The 23,003-nt window shown below is 38.6% G+C and overlaps 1 protein-coding gene and 1 non-coding gene across 5 annotated transcripts; both read left to right on the top strand.

Moving 5' to 3' along the window:
• Positions 1 to 1,554: 1,554 nt before the first annotated feature.
• Positions 1,555 to 1,642, top strand: trnay-gua (transfer RNA tyrosine (anticodon GUA)). The gene is given in 2 exon segments: positions 1,555 to 1,591; positions 1,607 to 1,642. It is a non-coding gene; the product is annotated as a tRNA-Tyr (tRNA).
• Positions 1,643 to 1,942: 300 nt separating this feature from the next.
• LOC147167067 (engulfment and cell motility protein 2) lies at positions 1,943 to 22,636 on the top strand. Of its 4 annotated transcripts, none has more exons than XM_086086795.1 (23): positions 1,943 to 1,994; positions 4,750 to 4,819; positions 5,009 to 5,106; positions 5,249 to 5,289; positions 6,442 to 6,514; positions 6,586 to 6,636; positions 8,658 to 8,827; positions 9,005 to 9,104; positions 9,509 to 9,654; positions 10,248 to 10,326; positions 12,863 to 12,898; positions 13,184 to 13,234; positions 14,263 to 14,385; positions 14,820 to 14,939; positions 15,026 to 15,130; positions 15,214 to 15,322; positions 15,405 to 15,541; positions 17,457 to 17,620; positions 17,754 to 17,866; positions 17,981 to 18,088; positions 19,539 to 19,621; positions 19,974 to 20,051; positions 20,817 to 22,636. In XM_086086795.1, the coding sequence occupies exons 3-23, from the start codon at positions 5,029 to 5,031 to the stop codon at positions 21,015 to 21,017; spliced, it is 2,166 nt and encodes a 721-aa protein (XP_085942921.1). In that variant the 5' UTR covers positions 1,943 to 1,994; positions 4,750 to 4,819; positions 5,009 to 5,028; the 3' UTR covers positions 21,018 to 22,636. The 4 variants fall into 4 exon arrangements, with proteins under 4 accessions (XP_085942921.1, XP_085942920.1, XP_085942923.1 ...); XM_086086794.1 differs by having other exon boundaries at positions 9,509 to 9,660; XM_086086797.1 differs by lacking the exon at positions 12,863 to 12,898.
• The last annotated feature ends 367 nt before the right edge of the window (positions 22,637 to 23,003 follow it).

Genomic DNA, 23,003 nt, shown 5'->3' with positions numbered 1-23,003 from the left:
AACAATATTTTTCAATTCACGTGAGTAAAATCGGTAGTAAATGCTTTATTGGGTTACATTAACAGAAAAATCGCTGATTGTGTCACAAAACAATATATTAGGGTGCTGACATGAAAACAGGAGAGACTAAATTGAGTCTACTGTATAAACCTGATTCTCCATTAAAAAAAAAAGAAGCTGCTCAGCAGCTATGCCTGCAAAACATTGGAACTATGCTATGTTCATGTTTCTCATGACAGAGATATTTTTTGATGTTGTGCATGAGATATATGGTGTGAAAAATAAAACATCCAGCTGTTGTCAAATCCTCAAAAGTTGTATCTTCAATTTGTTTGCTTGCGCACCAGCAGCAATCCAGGTGAGCCATGCTGTTGATATTTTGTACCCATGGTTTCTGTGCTGAATAAATTTGAGTTGTAATTATTTTAGTCTGCATACCAGCAAGCTTATAATGGCACACTTAACCTTGTTTTGAGAAGAACATGCAGAAGACGACAAAAGGGGACAGAGTAGACCAGGGGTGTCAAACATATGGCCCGCGGGCCGGATCAGGCCAGCAAAGGTGTTTAATTTGGCCCGCACGACGATTTTGTAAAGTAATTTTTTTTTTTGTAATGTCAGACCAATTAATCAGCCGGCCACAATCAAAACATAGACATTTGTAATTTCATAAGCAGTCCTCAGATGAGCAATGCAACTTGTACACGGAATCGTCCTGGATGTCATTATCTTACACACAACTTATGTTACGGTATGTTTAAAAAATATATTAAATCATAGACCGTAAACGTGTTAAATACGACACAAATTCAATTACTAGTAACACAAATACATATGACAAGGATTAACGTCCTTATAACTTCATTAACTACGCCACACAATGCATTCTGGGAACAATATATAAGCAAAGCAGGTAGATTTAACATGTCCGTAAATCATACAGGTAAAAATGTTGCCGTGTTCCATTTGCATTCGTGATATTTTTTTGGAACAATATTATTACAGTTGATCTCCGTAATTTAGGGCTGGCCTACAAATAGCGAAAATCTGTGTGTAATTGACCGCAATTGTTTTTAAGTTATAACATTATTTTACCAATCTGGCCCACTAATATCTTTTCCTCCATGCGGACAATTAAAATTTTAAATTTATATTTTATTCCAGACTCAGGGTCCACACAAGCACCCCCCCCCCAAAAAAAACATACAAAGATTAAGAAAAATCCAGTTACACATTAAGAAGACAGGCATACCAGTGTTTCCATGTTTGACTGGTAGCGAATTGGTTGGCAGGATTCTCACCGACTTTCTGACTTTAAAGTGAGAATTCTGAGTTTGTGACGTAGAGCTATCTTTCTTCAACGCCACGCACCACCCCCCCCCCCCCCCCATTCATAGCTCTACGTCACAAACTCAGAATTCTCACTTTAAAGTCAGAATTTTGAGAATAAAGAAACTAGTGAGAATCAAGCCTTTTTCCTCTTCTCTTCATAGGATTTTTTTCCCCACTACATCATAATGTACAAATAAAAGCTAGACAGCAAGCGAGCTATCCCCTTCGATAGCTCAGTTGGTAGAGCGGAGGACTGTAGGAGCTAAAAGCTGAAATCCTTAGGTCGCTGGTTCAAATCCGGCTCGAAGGAAACTTTTGCCACCTTTTGATTTTCTAAATCATATTTATTAGATCTACCGACACAAAGTATTAATAATCGAATACATTTATTATGATTGTTTAATTGTATTACATTCTTGACTGTTCTTGAACAGTCATTCACGATCCTCAATTTTCCACGCTGCTCGCACACGAGCAAAACGACACAAGAAGACATTGCGTGTCCTTGCGTGTGCTTATTTCAGGAAGATGTGACATTTGCATTGCGTCCCGCCTACAAGGCGTTGGAGGAGTGTCTGCTGCTCTTCTAAAGTATTTCACCGGGGAGGGAGGGAGAGAGAGAGAGGGGATGCTCTCAGCATCATCGATGGCCCAGCCACAGGGTGAGTAACACCGAGCACCGGCACAAACCGTATCCGTCACTTCCATCATTCGTTCTATCTCGGGACTTAAAGTGAAGCCCCGAAGCATAAACACATCTCATCGAAGAGATACATAGATAAAGAGAGTCATATGCTGCTCCATGGCTGCAGTTGGGGAGCAGACAGATGCATGCCGGATGATTCACGCTATGAGAGGAGCAACGTTTCCGATTGGACTTTGCATCTACTGACTTTGCCATTTAGAGCAACTTTCACTGTTGCGCCAAGCCACTAACGTGACGTTAATTTAACCTCACCTAATCGTTGTTACTGGTTGGTACTGTTGAATATCTCGAGGTTACATCCGGTTCAGCATCTGACAGTCACAGCTGCTAATAATGTGCTTCCCTCCGGCGTCATCCAGGACTGCGACTCGAACTCTGCTTTTTACTACTCAACCATTATTTAATGAAAACGCGAGCTTTACATCTTCACGTCTTACCGTCGACACACACACAGGCATGCCTTCCGGGAGCTGTGCGTTAACACTGCCAACAACCAACCGTCTCTAACTAGGCACAGGCGGACACTTCATTTCGTTCCATAGCAAACTGGGTTGTCTTGGAATGTTTTTTATTTTTATTTTTAACAACAACTCAATATGGTACATTTGTTGCCATCTCCAGAAATCATCTGCACAGACGTCATCTCAACGTAGGGGGCGCTATAGCCCACTAGCTAAGTAAAAGTTAGTTACTTCCTTTAGGTGTGTAGTCAGTTTAAAATCAAACTGCAAATCTCACGGTAACTGTGGCGTCAGAACATTTTGTGCAGTGCTAAAAATAGTATGTGGTGGTCTTGGAAACTGTCGAAATTGGTCGTTATAGAAGTTGAAGCTATTTCTTCTTTTTTTTTCGTTAACGTAGCCGCCAGGCTAGTTAGCGGTTGTTGCTAAGCTACCAGAGAGTGCACATGCTGCTGCTGAGCAGGTTGAGGCCATTGGGGCTGACAAATCTTGTCACTGCTACACACCGCAGTTTCCCAGCATTGACCACCCTCTTGTGCAACACCTGAGGCAGAACGTTTGACACATTGTTGTCTTAATTTGACTCCCAAGAATCTCGATAAATTAAATTGAAAATGGAGTACATGGATTATGGTGCTATTGTATATGTATTGTCCCATATGATATTTTGGATAAAGGTATGTTTTATTAATCTTGAGAGAAAATTAAGGAAAATGCAAGTTATCCACAAACTCTCTTAACAATTCAAAATAATACCACAAAGGCAATTGATAACATGTTGCTCAAACTTGTTTGATGTGCTTGTACTCCAATCTTTCCCAACCGGTATTTTTAGAATAATATTATGGCAAAGCACGCAAATAACAAATGTCATAAAAATATATATACAGTATATAAAAATAAAATACAAATCTCAGATTTACTTTGTGTTAATTGTGAACTTGTTTATTTGAAAACAAGCTATTATTCTGTTGTTTGAATGGCTACAGGTTAGTTCTCAGCCACAGGTTAGTTTGACCTACTGCCATCTAGTGGACTTGCATTTAATTATAGATAGACAAGATATGATGTACTGGTGTTATTTGATGTTTAAAAAACAAAAAACGATTTCAGACACAATGTGGGGAATCTCTGCTGTACTCAGTGGATATCAACGTTTCGGATAACATTACATTTGGATATTTCTGGTACACCGTAAAATGGCGTCAACTCCAGAAAGGCACAACAACGTTTATCATGGTTTATACAAGCTAATTTGATTTGCAACTTGGTGAAACTACAAGGATTAACACATCCACAGTCACGTTTGTCAATTTGGCATGGTTCAAGATATTTATTGAGACGGACCTTGCTGGATAAATGGAAAACCAGACAAAAGCAAAAAAAAAAAAATAAATAAAATAAAGACCAAACAGTTAAAAAAATAAAATAAAATAAAAAACTCAACATCTACTCCTCATTTTGTCATAATTTCCAAAGACTATTCTATTCATTACTTTTTTGTGATAAAATAAATAAATAATTGATACATTTTAAAGAGACTTAATAGACACATTTTATAAATTGTGTCAAATTGCTGTCCATAAACCCAGAGTTAATCCTTGTGCTGACATCTCATTTGCAGGTCTGAAGTTTCATTTAACATAAAATCCTTCAAATGTCACACAAAGCCCAATCCCTAAAGCAATTAATTCTTAGCAAGCATTGTAAAAGCTGTATTGGCAGAGAGATTCTGACAAGTCACTTCAGTGGTAAAACAGTGATGATGCAACAATATTCACCAAAACGGAGTTCATATCGCTCACAGACTGCCCGCTGGTGGCTTTGTTCCCGTATCCAGTCCACAAAGCCTGTTGGTGCTGCAGTATACAAATGCTGAGGCTTTGCTACTGGCTCATTTGAATAGAATGCGGCCGTTATTAATTTTTGTGATTGATTTTATCCATTGCGCTGGTGTTGTGGTGACAATGTTGTCTGAGGCAGAAGACTTCGGATTTTTATCATTTTAGATGCTATTTTAATTGTTTGTTTACATGAACAGTAAGTTGACATTATAGAACATACACACTTATTTAATGCCTTTATATGAATTGATCCTTTGACATTTTAGTAAGCAAGACATGCTGACACTTGGGTCACATTAAATGGTTGAGTGGTAACTCAATAAAACGACACAAATTGTACCTCGAGCTGTTTGCTTGTCAGAGTGGATTTAAATGAGCTAACACTTGTTTTGTGTTGTGTTCACAGGGGAACTGACACAGTGGCTACTAGAGCAGTGGCGTGCAACAGAGTGACCCCATCTACACTTCTCCTTTAGGTAATTAACTTTTAGATTGTATAACAAAACATCAATTCCTCTGTAGTTTGGAGCAGCACTGTAGTTGCTTGCCTCATCAAGAGCTCCATTTGTTTTGTCATGTTGTGGGAGGGGCAATGACTTCAAACTGCCGTTTTAAATCTAGATGTAAAAATGAAGTGTGTGGAATTTATTTTCTTTTGTCTGCAGGTGACAAGAAACAGGCAGTCATGCCCCCACCTGTTGACATTGTGAAGGTGGCTATTGAATGGCCGGGTGCAAATGCTCAACTTATAGAGATGGACCAGGTCTGTGCATCCTCAAATTGTAATTGTAAAAAAAAAAACAAAAAAAACATCTCATGCGGATAACTAAGATAAGACCTTTTTATTTTCATAATAATGTAGTACTTAGACCACTCTGTGCACTTTATGCTTTTTCTGTTTGTAGAAAAGACCTTTGACCTCAATCATCCGCGAAGTCTGTGACGGGTAAGCGTCTTCTCTGTTTGCTGTTTCAGTAACTATTTTTAGCTTCACTGTTTGTTTGTTGGCAGTTCTCAAAAATCCACAGTTACGTAGTGAATAATAAACAAATCCCAATGACAGACATCAGACATGCAGTAGTTGGGGAGAATGAGAGTGTGCAGTTTCATTTATTGCTTGTCCTTGGCGGAGATTTGAACTCGAGTTTGGTTCTAGATTTAGTCTGTCCCTGTTTGTTTCTGAAAAATGAATAAAAAAAATACATTTGGTCTTTTGTTTTATGTAAAGAAGCTTTCATTAGACAAAAAATGCCGATTTATTAAATTGGGTCACTGATGGTGTCGTGGCATATTTGCCTCACTTGTATTCAGGCTGTGTGGGTTTATGATGGTGTGAATGTAAGTGTGAAAGTATATATGTGCCCTGTGATTAACTGGCGACCAATCCAGAATCGGGTTGGGGGGACACAGATGCATGTACGGATAAATCAATTGGCATATGTTATCACCTATAAACTAAATTTATGCATGCATCATTTTAGTGGCCTCAAGTGTAATAGTATTGAGGTCATCTCTGACTTTATATATTCAGACTATTTCCTCTCTGCAAATATAGCACATTGCCGTAGATGTGATTTATTTCTTCTGTTGTGCAGCTTTAAAGGGGTGCACCCAGTGTGAACATGAACACATTGAACTGCTTCTGTATTCCAAAAATGCACCCTTTCATAAAACATTTGGTTAAGCTTTTTCTTCCCTTAAATATACTTTAACTGTGGGTTGTTTGCTCTAAAGACTGTGCTGGGGATTGTGATGCAAGAAGACAGTCATACGGGAGACAGGCCACTGGTTCACAAACTCTACTAACATACCTTGCAAATGTATTCCTCAGCTTCCTTTTAATATAATGATTTATGACTTTCGCCATTATTGCTCCTTTCAGCTTTACATACTGCCTTGATTTGGCAACTCTGACCCCAAAAAAAAACCCCAACCTCAGTTGCAAACACCCACAGAAAATTACTCCTACATAGTCTCACAAGTTTCCCACTGACGCACACATAGCTGCTGGAACGACTTGTCGTAACCTTTTGTGAATATTTTCCTGTTGATTGCTCACTTGGTATCTAAGGAATACATTTGATTTCTCAATTTTCAGATGGTCTTTGTCTGGCTCTGAACAGTTTGCTCTGCGGTATGCTGATGGTCCTCAGCTTTATATCACTGAACAGGTGAGCTTCACTTTTCCCACTATTCTGTGATCATAACGAAAGTGAGCACCAAACTTGTGCTTTTTCTTCAGAGTCGCAGTGAAATAAAGAACGGGACCATCCTTCGATTAGCCATTTCACCCGTGAGTAACATTGTACTTTATTTTGGATTTTTGAATACAGTTTTTATTTTAATTTAATTTTTTTGCTGTGACGTGGAATAAGTGCTCTAACCCAAGTGCATTAGATGCACAAATGAAAGCACTTCCTGAGTGTAGTTTAATCAGCGTAGCGGCCCCTGCAGTGTTTCTTGACAATCACTGAGTTTGGCCTCAACAAGTCCAAGAGGAGTTCTTTTTTTGAGCAGCACTCACTAATTATGCATACGTGTGTTTCACTCCTAACCAGATTCTCACACCTCCATCACAAAATCAACAACAAAAGTTTTAATCCACATCCAAATTCGACGGCGTACCAAAAATGGCCCAAAAAGTGTTTTTTTTTTGTTTCGGACAAGACAGAAAGTATTTTATCACTGATACAACCCAGCAGAAACAGGATGTGGTGACACATGAGAAAAATATGACCGGCACACTTGACAGGATAAAGGGGCATGAATCAGGGTATGTCTCGAGCTTCGGCTAGCCCGATCACTGCTAGCCTTAATAGATTTATATAGGCGGTAGCGGAACCACAGAATGGCGGCGAGGAAAAAGAGCAGAGGCTTCATCGTCAGATTATTATGTCCAATAATGCGCTGACATTGCTGGACAACAACCGTGTGTGCTAACGAAAGTTGTATTTTTTCATAGAAATGTTACGACATCACACACTAATACCAATTCACTGCTATAAATCAAACATATTTTAATAATTGTGTACAGTAATTGATTTATTGTAATTATTTTGTGCAATTGCATTACATTGATTTTATTGTGCTTAGTAGTCAATAACATGAATGAAGAAATGTAACATGTTGTATGATATCAGTTTGTGCGGGTGGTTTTAATTTTATGGCTAGTCAGTGTAAATTGCCTACATGGACAATTCATGAAGAAGAAGTCAAGTCTTTTATTTTATTATAATTTTTTTTTTTTACACAATAATATGATCTATGTGGCCCCAATATTTCAGGTGGTGGACATTTAGCCACTTGCTGCTGAATGAAAATGACACGACAGTATAGATACACGATATGTTTTTTTTTTCCAGGGCCGATTAGTAGTCAAGGAGGCTGATAGCCGATATTCATTTTCACTAAAAGGGGAAATATTTCCATCAAAACTGAAAAAAATACAAACTCAAACTCTGATTTAAAAAAAAGCATATGTTTATTGAACAGCGAACGTATAGAGTTCATTAAACATTGGACTTAAAAAAAAAATTCTTAGTCAATCGACAGCTTTGTTATACAAATCTAACAAAAAGTTCAGGAATCTTCCAGGGTCAGTAGCATGTCTTTAAAAGTTAAATAAAAACTTGAGTAAATAGCTCTCTATTGTTTGCTACAGTAAATAAAGTTTTTAGAAATTTCAAAATATATGAAGTATTAAAATTTTACTTTTGTAGTTTTCATTTCAAGCATAGACAGAAAGTGCAGAATTCCCAGGGTCAGAAGCATCTATGAAAATTTTAATAATTAGTTCCCTGATTTATTTATTTTTAATTTCCCTGGACACTTTTCAAAATGGATTATTATCGGCCGTATGATCCTTCAAAATGGCCGATGTCGATATTCGTCAAAATGCTGAATATCGGCGTCCAACTGAAAAGCAGTCTATCCCTACACGACAACGTCTAAAGGCTCAGCTTGCAAACGTTACATGACCAAACCCAGAAAACAGGTGAACCATGATTGGTCGTATCCTGAGCCCTGAGCAACTGTGATGCCATTTTCAATTGAGAGCAAGAGACAAAATGGCCGCCCCCTCAGCGAACGAGTGGATTTTGCTGCTTAAGTCATATTCCACAAATGTAATATTAATCAGAATGACATGTTTAGACTAGTGGGGGCGCATAGAATATATTATTTTAAAGAACATTTTTAACGTGACTTGCCCTTCAGTATTATAGTTGTCAATTATACATTTATTGTAAGTCACTTTTAAGATGTTTCATGGTTGGTGGTCTTTACTGAATGATGGTTTCCTCTCGTGGCTGACAGGGCCGTGCTGCTCGTCAGCTCCTGGAGCGTATCCAGTCCCATGGGATTGACACTCGTCTAGAGGCTCTAAAGGAGCTGGCCAAACTGTCAGCAGACCCCACGTTTGCCGCTGAGTTTATCAATATGGAAGGGATCGGGACGTTGGCCCGCCTCGTCGACAGCGGCACCCAGTGAGATTCTGTCTTTAAATTTTTGTTTTGTCTCATGTCAACGTGGATGTTACAAACATCACAAATCCCTCCTTTGTTGTTATGTAATGTATCCATTCATCCGTTTTCCAAACAATTTCATACAGGTGGAGAAAAAAACAATACGAAAATGAGATGCATGTTCTTTTCTTGCTTCAGCTTTGGTGAAATGCTGGCGTTCACTCTCACTGCATTCCTGGAGTTAATGGATCACGGCATCGTATCCTGGGATCTTATCTCGCTCTCCTTCATCAAGCAGGTAGCTCACATCATCCCACGCTTCACAGTTGCATATTCTCAATTTGTGCTGTCTAAATCCTTGTTATTTGCTCGCTTTGATTTAACTTTGACCTTCCTTACTTCCTACACAGCGGAAATGAGTGGGTGCCGTTGCCTAGCAACTCCTCGGATTATCCGGAGCTCATTCAGTGTGTGCGCGCGCGTGTGTGTCTCTTTTCTGAACACTTTACTATGGCCCTGAGAGTTTCTCAAAGTAAACAAGCATAACTCTTTTGTTGAAACATTTGATCATTAACAAGGATGTTCCTATCCCCAGTGTCATTGCTCTAATAATGATTCACAACAATGTTTGATGCAGAGCTTTTATAGTACCCCGTCCCGATTCTTTTTTTTTTCTTCTTCTTCTTCTTCTTCTTTGCAAAGATTGCCGGCTATGTGAACCAGCCCATGGTGGACGTGTCCATCCTGCAGCGCTCTCTGGCCATCCTGGAGAGCATGGTACTCAACAGCCACAGCCTCTACCAGCGAGTGGCTCAGGAGATCACCGTGGGACAGCTCATCGGGCACCTGCAAGTGTGAGCACACACACATGCACAGGGGGCTTTCTGCTCTCTGATTTGGGGACCGGATGAAGGAAGTGCTGTGGGTTTAGATAGTGATGGCAAAATGAAGCTTCATGAAGCACTTGCGATACTTTTTGACTCCTCAAGATGGCACTCATGATTCAAAGATGCAATGCAAATGTAATCCATTTTCATTGCACTTGCCTTTATCTTTAAACCAAGAGCACCATCTAGAGGAGTCAAAAAGTATCGCAAATGCTTCATGAAGCTTCATTTTGCCATCACTAGGTTTAGATGCTTTACTTGTGCATCAATCTTTCAGCAAGACTGCAGTGAACATCATTTTGTCATTCCCCAAAAAGCAATGCAGTGTTAACAAAAAAAGTAATTTCTGTGGATTTGTCTATGTTAAAATGATTTATCTTTTACATCATCAAATGATGGAATAAGACACTTGGTGAACCGACCTATATTAATCATAGCTGAGAAAAGTATATTTAGACTTCAATTTAGCGATACAATATTTTGGAATTCTGTGGTCAGGTATGTGGAGCAAGATACTTCTAACAGGATTCGTTTGTTGCTTGATATCCTTTCAGGTCGAACCAAGAGATTCAGACCTATGCCATTGCCCTCATCAATGCGCTTTTCCTGAAAGCACCTGAGGATAGACGGCAGGTCAGTTCACCTGAATGGAAAAAAATATATCATATGGCTTAGTACTTTAGACCAGTGGTTCTCAACCTTTGTTCAGTGATGTAACCCCGGTGAAATATTTTTTCAGCCAAGTAACCCCTAACCTAAAAAGAGAAAATACTTCAAATAGAGTGCTGTGCCCTCATTGTCTGTTTTTAATCATTGGAACTCCATTTCATTAATCTCTTAAACTTTTTGGAAATAAAAAGATATTACTAAAAAAAAAGAAAGAATTCAAATTATAGATTTGTGCACACAAAAAACGATCACCATTAACTTCTTCTTTGGGGTCATAGGAAAACAACTGTTCTCAAAAATAAATATCTTAATTTTGAATAAAGTTTTGGAATGATTGACAGATGATGCTAGGTGGCATATGACAGATTGGGTCGAACCATTCAGCTATATGGGGAGACTCAGATTTTTTGAGACTATGAAATTGAATAACATTTATTTTATGAACTGAAATGTTACTGATGTATTTGCATAATTTAGTAATTATTTTTTAATTATTCTTGCCTCAATGTTTTAATTACTCTTTTTATTTTTTTAACCTCCCTGGAGTGCGATCACGTACCCCGATTTGAGAAACACGGCTTTAGACCAGTACGATTCTAATAATGAACCTCTAATGGAGGGCATCACTTTTTTTAATATACTCATAAGCGGGGCTTGGCATGAACTTTTTTGCTCACCAGCCACTTTGGCTTGTGTTTTTGGCGAGTTAATAGCCATGCTTTTGTTGTTGGATAATATGGTTATGTGTAACCAAGTTCTGCATGTAGCAAAATAGGTCACAGATAAAAATTATTTGAAGAATTAACAACAAAAATAAAAACAGAAAAAAACCACTCTTAAAAATTTGCATATAGTCAAGTCACTTCCTGAGTTGACTGCTTACAAATGCAGCCTAACATTTGGGCACCTCCACAGCAATGTGCGTGAATTCATTCTCCAACTGTGAGAAATGTGTTTTTAGACTATAGGAACGTCATGCTCTATACATTGAAAAGCCTACTTGGCTCATCTGGCGTTTGAGGTACGTGATGTGTTCCAACAGAAAAATATCCAGCACGCTGCCTCATCTCTTCTAAAGATAAGCCATGTGTTTGATTTACCCAATGGTTGCCGTAGAATACTTGACACTTATCTATTTAAGGCTACAATCACTTTGCAAGCATGATACCCAATTTGGATTTTTTTTTGTTCAATCCTACCTTTTTACATACTCATTTACATTACAAAAACAACTTATAAAGTGAAAGAAATGCTTTCGTGAAGTGACACGCGTGCACACAAAACAGAATGTCGAGTGACACGCATACGCGGAAAACACGACTTCATGTGGCGCAGTGTTTACAGAAGTAAATGTGGTCCCCTGTGTAGTGGCTCATTTTATATTGACAAAGGAGCGAGGCGGGAGGAGGTAGAAACATTATGCTGAAATGAGACGACACTCCGCAACTTTATCACTTCATGGAGACATCTGTTAAAGATGACGCCACATCATTGTCGCACGTAACAAATTAAATGTCTATGTGGCTGAATGATTACTATCCACAAGAGTCCACTTTATGCTTTCTGTTTCAAGTGTTTATTTTATTTTATTTTTTTACTATTGTCACCACTGACAAAAACATCTCTTAGAGCAGGCAGTCACGAAAAGGGTTGCACCGGAACATGTAAGTGGTAGTAGCAGGCTTTTTTCTGCCTGGTTTGCCAAGAACAGATCATGTTTTTAGAAATTTGCCACGGAGAAACTATTGTTTTCTATCTGGAGCATCAGTTGGGGTGTCAGGCGATTACAATTTTTAATCGTAATTAATCGCATGACTTCAGTTGTTAACTCACGATTAATCGCAAATTTCACATCTGTTCCAAATGTACAATAAAATGTAAAATAAAATATTTCTACGTTTCATATTCTTAACATAAAAGTGGGGAAAAATATTAAACTAATAGAAATATGGCTGCATATTTTAGTCATTGATACAGCAATTTAATAATAATTCATACAATTGAGTTAAAATTAAAAAGGTGTACTGTACTGTAAAAAACTAGATGGCATAATTGCATTTGTAAGACATTGGTGACAGATTTTTCTTTTCATTTTAAGAGCTATCTAATCTTTAACGTGAAGTAATTTGTGAAATTCTGCACATTTAAAAAAAAAAAAGTAAAATACAACCACAAATATATGCATTATTATTAAATTTATTGCTGCTAAATTTTGACGTGGGCGTGTCTGCTGCGTTGCGACTGGAATTAATTAAAATAATTAGTGGCGTTACAGGAATTTTAACTCAAAATTAACACACAAATTTTGACCCCCCTACTTTAAAGCTTTCCAAACTGGTGCTAAACTGCAGTCCTGAAATGGGATAAAAGGAAGTGTGTAATTGTGCTGTGTTGTTTCTGTGCATGCCGTGTCAGTGATGTATTCCTGTATCTCATGGTCCATGTGTGCACTTTTTGTTTTCGCCACCACACATCCACCTCCTCCCCCTTGAACCTGTAGGAGGTGTACACTAACCCGCTGGAGCAGCACCTCACTGTGAGTACGCACCAGCATCTCATATCATCCTTCCCACCCCACAGGCCTTCACGCCCTCCCTTTTCTTTGTTTAAAGCTGCTGCACTATCCATGCGAACGCGGGCCGAGCATAAGCCTGCCTGTGCTGCACACTGATTCATGTTGGTTCAAACTGCCATGTTGCAGTTGAAGGTGTGAATGAGAGGCAAAACTGGTTTCAACTGGAGTAAACCTCTTGAGTGCTTGTTTTTGATGTGCAGAATCAGTCTCTCATTTTTTTGTTGTTGCATGTGTCTTTGCTCACAGGAAATGGCAAGCACCTTGGCCCAGAAGCACTTGCGGTCCATCATTCTTAATGTGAGTAGTGCCCACGCACTAACACAAATTGTCATCTACCAAATAAAATGACTGTGTATGTCTATTCAACTGAGATTAGGTCAAGGACTGCTGATCAATGCTGTGTTCTTCAAATGATATAACCCCCTGTTTTAAATGGTGCTGGAAATGACTTCTGCTGTAAGAAAAAAAACAGAGCATCTTTGAAAATCCAAATATTATGATTCAGCCCTCTCGGATGCTTCATGCTCCAGACCAGCCGCTCAGCCAGTGGAAAGATTGACTAACATGAAGCGTGTTGAAGCAGAACTAGCAAATGTGATATATGCATGAAGTCCATGAAGTGGAAAAAAACTCTGCTCTCAGAATGATTCCTTTTGGCACCAACTTGTGTGGAAGTGCTTCCCTGAGCTGGCTGCAAATGAGGAAGACTGTGCAGTGTTATTTCCTGGAGCGGTCACAGCATTGTGAGCTCTCTGGAACCAAATCCTCCAAGACTGCGACCCACTTATGATGACTGTTGGACCATAGCAGTGTCTGTATCCTAATTTAACCTGACTAAGTCCAAACAACATGTTTTGCAGCCGTATATCGAGTGTAGTCAGACCTAAATTTCACTGTATGGTAAAAGTAATGACACTCATTTATTAATCCAGTAATTATTCAATCAGTAGATCTCTCGGTTTAAACCACTCAGTTGTATAAATAATGAAAATACATATTGGAAAAGTCTGTGTGACCAGTTTGGGGGCATGAACTCAATGATCTATTATGGCATGCTTGCATTAGTTTGTTGTGAAAGAACATTTGTAACTACTAAGAACACTAAAACATCAACAATAAAAAACAACAGAGCACTTCAAGACTTACAAACAAACAAAGCTGAAATCCGGCTAATTAAATACTAAATACACCATAATAACTTAAAACTGCCATCAAACAAAAATCCAAACTCTTTTCCTCCATTTACATTTCCTACCAATGTAACAGCTGGGTGTCCTCCTTTCTAAATCGGCACTCTAATGTGTTCCGCCTGTTTTTCCTTCCAGCACGTCATAAGAGGAAATCGACCAATCAAAGCAGAGATGGCGCATCAGCTGTATGTGCTGCAGGTGTTGACCTTTAATCTTTTGGAGGAACGGATGATGACCAAAATGGATCCAAATGACCAGGTAAAAATGGAAATCAAGTGTAAAGTGTCAGTTTAATTTTAATTGTATGCAACATAAATGAAAATCCAGGAAATATGTGGTTAGAGAATACATTAAGCATATATATTTTGGGTGTGCATTTGTGCTGCTATGAAGTACTTATTGGGCTGAAATACTGCATGGGATAGAGCCTAGGGCCCCATGTGAATTGCGAGGTCCCCAAATGACCACTAAAAAGGAACAATTATTCTCTTTAAATGTACTGTAAATGGGATAGAAAATGTGAATGGTCCACAAAGTGTTCATTTTGTAAATATCTTTGGATAGGGCAGTTTTAAGGAGTTTAACTGACTGTGTAGACTTGGAGTCCCTGATGAACGGAATTTAGAATGTTTTTGACTAATCAGTTACTGATTTGCCCTTGCACTATAAATGTGCCGATTTCTGTGACTCAGACTCAAAGAGACGTGATTTTTGAGCTGCGGAGGATTGCCTTTGATGGAGAAAACGACCCCACTGGCACAGAAAAAAGAAAGGCGTTGTACGTTAAGGATTATAAAATGCTCGGTTTCACGGTAAGTTGTTACAACTTAATGAGATAAATGACAACAGGATCGAAGTATTTACTACATTTTGTTTCAAATTTCTGCTTCAAATTTAGAACCACGTGAACCCTGCTCTGGACTTCACTCAGACTCCCCCAGGGATGCTAGCTTTGGACAACATGTTGTACCTAGCCAAAGTCCATCAGGACACGTACATCCGTGTAAGTTCTGACTCGTGGCAGGATGCCGCTCATCTCACATAAGTGAGCAAATCACATGCAACGTGTTTTCCCCCTCATGACAGATTGTTCTGGAAAACAGTAGTCGCGAGGATAAGCACGAATGTCCCTTTGGCCGATGTGCCATCGACCTCACTCGGATACTCTGCGAGATACTACAAGTTGGAGAACTGCGTAAGTGCAGTCTTGTGGAGTGGAAACTGACATAATCTGGTGATTTGGGGGGGAAATCACAAATGTTCTGTTTGTTTACAAGCTAATGAGGGCTGCAATGACTACCACCCCATGTTCTTCACACATGACCGGGCGTGGGAGGAGTTCTTCTGCGTCTGCATCCAGCTGCTCAATAAAACCTGGAAGGAGATGAGGGCCACCTCCGAGGACTTTAATAAGGTCAGTAAGGTCTAACCGATGGAGGTCCAAAAATGCCAAAATTAAATATAGATAAATACAATTGAATATAAAAATGGATATAAAAAACATAATTCAAAAATAAATATAAATGGAAATAAAAACAACAATATATATATATAAATACAAGTTTAAAAAACAAAAAACAAAACGAGAATTAAAAAAAATGAATATAAATATAAATACAAAAATAAATATATAAATAGAATTCAATGTCAATAAATAAAAACGCTCTGCTCTCATATTTCATGCTGCAGACGCTGTCAGCATGAAAGCTGTCTTGAAATGTTATTAAATAAAGAAATATGAGAGCAGAGCCTTTTGTTTATTGATTGATATATAAATCTATTTATATATTTATTTTCTATTTATTTCCACATTTATTAAATTTTTTAAATCTTGTTTTGTTATTTGTGTGTGTGTGTGTGTGTGTGTATATATATATATATATATATATATATTTTTTTTTTTTGTATGTAATTTTTGAATTGTATTTTTATATCCGTTTTTATTTTCACATTTATTTATTTACTTTTTAATTTGGGCATTTCTGGTCCTCCATATAAACCAGAATGGGCCAAATTTATCAATCTAGCTGAAAGTGTGACGTTTATGCACTGTCGAGTAGATACGTTTTTATTTCCTTAAAAAAGGATGCAAAACAAATAGCTCAACTGAGGAATATATGTGATTAGAAAGCCATTGCTTTTGTTAAACTCTGAACATTTATTAAAAATGCTGTGATTGAATTGGCTTTTCTGCATGAAAACCATTTCATTAGCAAGACACATACTAATTTGTTTAGTTGTACTGATTGCATTAATTTTCAATTTTAAGTTTCAAGTATGTGTGAAATTATTCATGTATTCTTCTCCAAACAACATGCCCAGGCTCACCCCTGAGAACAAGAACAAAACAGTTATGCGCACCCATGCAAGTCATAAAAATTATATTTTCTAACAACATCTCGTTTGAAGATGAGGAAGGCAAACTAATTCTAAATATGACCCAAAATAATATATTTGATGTGAAAGTGTTTCTCTTCCACTGAAATCATGGGACACCCTATACTATAGGAAAAAATGTACACGACAATGAAAACATGACGCAGTTGATTTACAGTAATTGTATCTTGACTATCTTTGTAAAATATTGGGGCCCCATTTCAGTTTGTGCTATGAATTGTTAATGAATGAAAAACAAATATTTCATGTGGTACAATGTGATTAAATTCCAGGTCTGTATAAAATGTCTGCTTTTGAAAATATAACAATATTCAGCTTTGATTGAGATGTTATCATATATTATTATTTCAAGTTTGAGTTACCAGTTTTAGCTGCATCAGAGGAACTGTGTGGATTGTGTTTGCTTGATTATTTTATTAATTTTCCAAGTTTAACAACGGAATTTCTTTGTACCCAATATAAATGTTACAAACACTCTTATTATTCTGAAGGATGAATAACTCCCATTGTGGTAAGTTGTGTTTGTTTTCTCATAGTAAGAGCTAGATCGCATTTCCATCACTCAGCGTGAAAGTCAACAAAGTGTGTATTCTTCTAAATGCTGCTCTCTGCCTGCACAGTTTGTGTGTGTGTGTGCGTGTGAGAATCCCACAATAATAGGCGGCTAAAAGGCTTTTGCTTCAATTAATATTACACGACAGCTAAATTCTTAATGCTGCTGACTGCAGTTCAAAGCGCTACGTTCACATGTTTTGACTCGCTGGAGTTTATTGTTAGGAAATTAGCACTGGTGGCTTAGCTTGGGTACATTTTGAATATAAATGACTTGAGATGAGGAAGGTTATTTACTGACAGAATTGGAAGACAAGTCTGTGATTTACTATTTATGAAAAAGTGCAAATTGTTCTGAAGACTACGTGTGTCGAAAGCAGGTGATGCAGGTCGTCCGAGAACAGATCACCAGGGCTCTTGCCATGAAGCCCTCGTCTTTAGACCAGCTGAAGAACAAGCTGCGAGGTCTCAGCTACTCGGAGATACTGCGACTGCGACAGGCTGAGAGAATGAGCCAGGATGACTTTCAGTCTCCGCCCATCATGTCAGTGTCACGTCAGACATCTTTTCTCGTTCGCTATGTCATTTCACACACTTCTTAAATTGTCTCCAAAGCAAATATTCCGCGTCACGTGTCATCCAAAAGGCCTCATGCTTGTGTCATTTGTGCGAGGCAGTGAGTTGCGAGAGAGAATCCAGCCGGAGATTCTGGAGCTCATTAAACAGCAACGACTCAATCGGCTATGTGAGGGCAGCTGTTTCCGAAAAGTGGGGAATCGCCGAAGGCAAGGTACCACATCAATACAATCACTTTGCCTTTTTTTTACTTTTATTTTTATTTTTTACACAGTTTACGCTGCTTCTGTTGACTCTGTTGAGCTAAGCATTTCTGCCCGTGTTGCAGAGAAATTTTGGTTCTGCAGACTCTCTCTTAACCACAAAGTGCTGCACTATGGGGACTTGGATGAATCACCTCAGGGGGAAGTGCCTTTTGAGATGCTCAGTGACAAGAGTAAGGATCACTTTTGCTTTTTACTGAATATATTTTCTTTAAGGCATCCAGTAGGTTCCGCTGTTTTATGCATAACATATTTACAAATGAGTCTGTGACATGGTTTATGTTTGACATCTTGCCTATTTTCTCCCGTGCCATATTTCTATTGTAATCTGTAATCTTCCTTGATTGTTCCTCTATCTTTTTACAGTTTATTAACTGTGACGGTGTACAATAGACTTAATGTGCAGCCTCAAAAGGCGATACAGGGCATCCATATATCAAAATTCTCAGTGCGCAAGTTCATTCAATATTAAGGAGAACAGCGATCCAAGCAAAGCAAAGCTTATTTACACATCGAATGGATGGATGGATGAGATCTACCCGCCCCAGATGCCAGGCCTTTAAGACCAACTAGAATAGCTTGAAAAAAATGCATCCAAGGCAAACCCAGTAAAAGGATATTAACTTTTACTTCTTTCTTTTTTTTAAGTGTGGTTTTAAGTGGGCCAAGCTGTATTCTCATGTACATATAAGTATTAATACATTTTGATTTACCCAGTAAAATAGTCAAATTTGTCACTGTATGACCTTCTGTTCAACATTTATTTTCATCCCCAATGCTTTATCAACCGCTGAAACCACGATTTGGCAGAATTCAGGATCAGACATTTTCCGTCATCATAGATATACCTTCGTGGTATCTGCTGTGACGTGGAAACTAATGTTAAGTGGGTGTATGCACAATGGGGTATATGCCACGGAGGAGGCGGGACTTCCGACTTCCCGGTTTTCACACATCGGCTTTGTTTCAGTTTGTTGGCGACGTGTGGGCCGCGTCCCAGTTCTTGAGCCTACGCCTTTGTACCCCTCAGTTGCGCATTCCCGTCGACGGGTGCGAGTGTGTAGTGTGTCTGTCTCAGTTGTCCGAAGCATGTCAGAGAGTTGAGGCGCCGGTTGGGGGGGGGCGCATGGATGGGGGTGCGAGTGTTGGAATGCGGCCATCAGTGGCCGGAAACGACTCTGATGTGTGAAACCCGGAAGTGGGAAGTCCGTGGCATCTACCCCATATTGTTGATTGTGAAATCCAGTCTAGGATTTTCAGTGCTGGGAAAAAGTTGCTGTTCATTTTCATGTCATTAGCTATTTTGGATGCATTCATGTTAGGATATATGGATGCAATTGATATTTAATCAATTGTATTAATATTGTACTTACCAGTAAGACTGTTTCATCTTTTCTTTTTATAATGTGTTATAAATTATGGTTGAATCCCAAATTGGTCGACTTTTGAGGTTCCTGGGTAAAGTGTAAATGTAATGAAACAGCAACTTTGTATCACTTTACAATGACCACTGACCAATGACCGCTTCGGTATTTTTTATGACGGAGGACCATCATTAGAGAACATGACAACTGGAAAATACCATAATAAGCTTTTAGCATATTTAATCTGCTTTCTTTCTAGTCCCGGTCTCTGACATCAAGTCTGTGCTGACTGGAAAGGACTGCCCTCACATGAAGGAGAAAAGTGCTCTGAAACAAAACAAGGTAAGCTTGAGTAAAGTTCCAGTCAGTCCAGTCTAATTATGAGATGGAAATGCACTTGGCCCCAATCTCTTTGAGAACGCACCTCGGTGGTTCAAGGATAATTGTACCTCTGCCAAAGCAAAACCCCTTTTAATTATGACACACAATGTGACAAAGATAGGGCTGTACCAGGAGCAGTTTTCCACTATTCTACAAATTTTCAAGGTTTAATGTACCAGAGTAAGATCCCACAAAGGCTGTTTGAATTAGCTGAGGGCAAAGTTCTGTACACATAGTACATTTGTCACCACGCTGTTACAAATCTAAAGCCTTAGTGTGTGCATTTATTTATCATGCATTTCACTATTGACAGGAGGTGCTGGAGTTGGCTTTCTCTGTCTTTTACGATCCGGATGAGACGCTCAACTTTGTTGCGCCCAACAAATATGAGGTGAGCTGAGAAGAGATCATCAGTGATTGTACACAGTGATTCTTTGAATTAGAATTTTTCACTCGATGAAAAATCACAGGGGGGGGAAAACATTACAATATTTCACATTCCATCCTCCTTTTGTGTGAAACTATTACCTATTCCACAAGATGACTTTTGCTTTAGAAATGAATAAATACAATAAAAACGAATTCTGTCTATTTAATGTTTGGCCCAAAATAACTAAATGCCAAATATAATGAATACAATTGTGACTTTTAATTCTAAAATTGTATTTGATTTGATTTGATGTATTCCGCCAAAGCCATATCATATATAATAATAGTATTTCCTGTTGATCAGCAAGCTAGCTGACAACCATTTGTCCAAAAATCAAGCAGCCCTATTGCTGCATCTTCAGCAACAATGTCGTTGGGTTAAATGTTATTATCGCAACTTCTTCTGCCAAGACACTGGCCGTAAAAATGCACATCTTGTACGCAAAGTGAGTGACATCACTATAATGACTGACATGTAGACTACCCAACAAATGAACAGTGACTAAAATACGGCCTATGACAGAAAAGTCATGATGTGGCGGGCACTAACAAGGAAGAAGGATTTAACTGGATTTATCCCCCCCCCCCCCCCCCCAAAAGTACCAAAAAATCATAAAGAGGACTTCTGGTTATGTGCTTCATGGTAGCCCATACTTGCACGCCACACCCTGTTGTGACCCGTGATTCTTGCAATCATCTCGGGTGTGTACGTTTGTTTGTGGAGCAGTATTGCATCTGGACGGACGGCCTCTGCGCACTGCTGGGCAGAGAGATGAGCAGTGACCTGACCCGCAGTGACCTGGACACGCTTATCAGCATGGAGATGAAGCTCCGCCTCCTGGACCTCGAGAACATCACAATCCCAGAGGCCCCGCCCCCTGTCCCCAAAGAGCCAAGCTCTTATAATTTCACTTACAACTACAGCTGAGATGTGTTGATTGTAAAGCAAAATAGCAAAGCTCAAGAATGTGCTTACTATTCATTTTAATTTTGTGAGATTTGGAAAAGGCTACAGTGGAATCTCCAAAGGTGAAGATGTCTTAATTTTTGTTTTGCCAGACTCAAGCTGTTACCACCACCAGTTGACCCCCGAACCCTCACGTCGTCGCGGTTTGGCTTACAAACATTGTTTTTCATCTTGCAGCGGTGATTAAAACATGTAGAGCCTTAAATGTTCAACCTCCCGCCTCGAGTTTTGACTTTTGAGGAATATTTTTCCCTAGAAAATTGAACACGTTATGGAGCTTTCAAACAATGGAGGTTTCACTGTACTAAACTATTTTATTTGTTTACATTCCTTATTTGTGATTGTATGATCCATATTTTCCATACGGCTTATCTGAACCTAGTACGCTTTACACAGTGCGTGTGCATGTGTGTGTTTACAGTTTTATCTCCGCATCCTGCCAATTCTGAGTTATTTCCAAACAGTGGTACACAAAAGCCCAGTTGGAACACAAGGGCCAAGATTCGAACACAGAACCTTGACAATACAGTAATATATTTTTAGGAAAATGTTTAGGAATGTTGTTATTCTATACTAATGTACTGTAATACATATTGTAACCAGGTTTTACAAGTTATTTTTTCATAGGTGCAACTAAAAATATGATTACAGAAATGCATTTGTTACATTTAGAAAATGTCTCTGGAGAAAACGTTCCTATAGATGGAATGATTGTAGTCTTTTATGCGTCATTTTGGTTAGTTTAACAAAAAAGAACAATTACCACCATTTTGTCTTTGTAATTAATACAGTGGCCATTGTGGTCCGTACTAACCCTGCAGTGTGTTTTTGTCATCTTGTAATAACCTGTCAATGTTGAATCTAGTACAAATCATGTCAATGATGTCATTTGTTAATGCTGAATAGAATTATATTTTTGTAAATGATTGTACACAGTGAGGAGAATGGTATTGAAATATTAGCATCACTTTGTAAAATGCTTTTTTTCAGCATGCACATTTTGTTTGTTAGAGGTATTTACCATGCTGAATTGACCACAATGCAACAAAAGGTTTTGGACCATCTTGACCGTGTTTTCAAAATTCATTGTGACTTTTTTTGTATTTTATTTTAGTATTAGAATAGGCACTTTATCAGACAATGATGATGTCAAAGTTAATGTGTCCTGTATGGCTGAAGGGTATTGCAAATCCCAGTACTATTGATGCTATTTGTGGAAAATAGTCTGTTTTTAACTTCTAATGGATGTTGTAATAGTTTCATATTTTCTACGGATAAGAAGCTGCTATCTCAGAATTCCAGCAAAATTTAGCGTACCGCATTAACTGCAGTGACTGAAGGGTTTTTGCATTAGTTATGCTACAAGTATGATTTTGCATCTGGTACTTCTTTCCACTTGCTTGTAACAGTATTGGAGGGAATGTTGTTAATTTATAAATACAACAGCAAAAAAAAAACAACAACCCAAAAAGTATGGCATACATTTGCAGTAGATGTGTGTATATATTGTATTGTGTTGCCTTAATTAGAGAAAATGTACTGTATAATGTTCTGTGTGAATAAACACAAAGTAACCAGTAGCCACTGATCTGGACCTGTGTCTTTGTCCTAGTTTTATTTAAAGCAACAATATGTTGCTTCAAAAACATGGACAAGTATTGATAATATTTGTGTACGAACCTTGATGTCGCTCATGTATAATAATAATAGTCTCATCACCTGAATGATTCTGGCATACCAAAACCAGAGGTGCATTTTCAGTCAGGACATGACACCTGACCCTAAAAAAGAAGAAAAGGGTGCTCTCCCTGGTGTCCGGGGCGGCGCGGTCCGTCGCCCAGCGATGCGGTTCGGGTTGGGTGGGCCTCCGGGGTGCCCTGTGGTTCCCTCCCCCTTCCCCTTGCTGCCTCTCCCTCCTCCGCCTCCCGGTCGCTTCTCCCTCGTCAC

Source organism: Leptonotus elevatus, chromosome 10 (assembly GCF_054856555.1).
Source record: "Leptonotus elevatus isolate MCC_2025b chromosome 10, RoL_Lele_1.0, whole genome shotgun sequence".
Classification (NCBI taxonomy): Eukaryota; Metazoa; Chordata; class Actinopteri; order Syngnathiformes; family Syngnathidae; genus Leptonotus; species Leptonotus elevatus.
The sequence above is the reverse complement of the archived record's forward strand: the minus strand, read 5'-3'. Positions and strand labels throughout refer to the sequence as shown.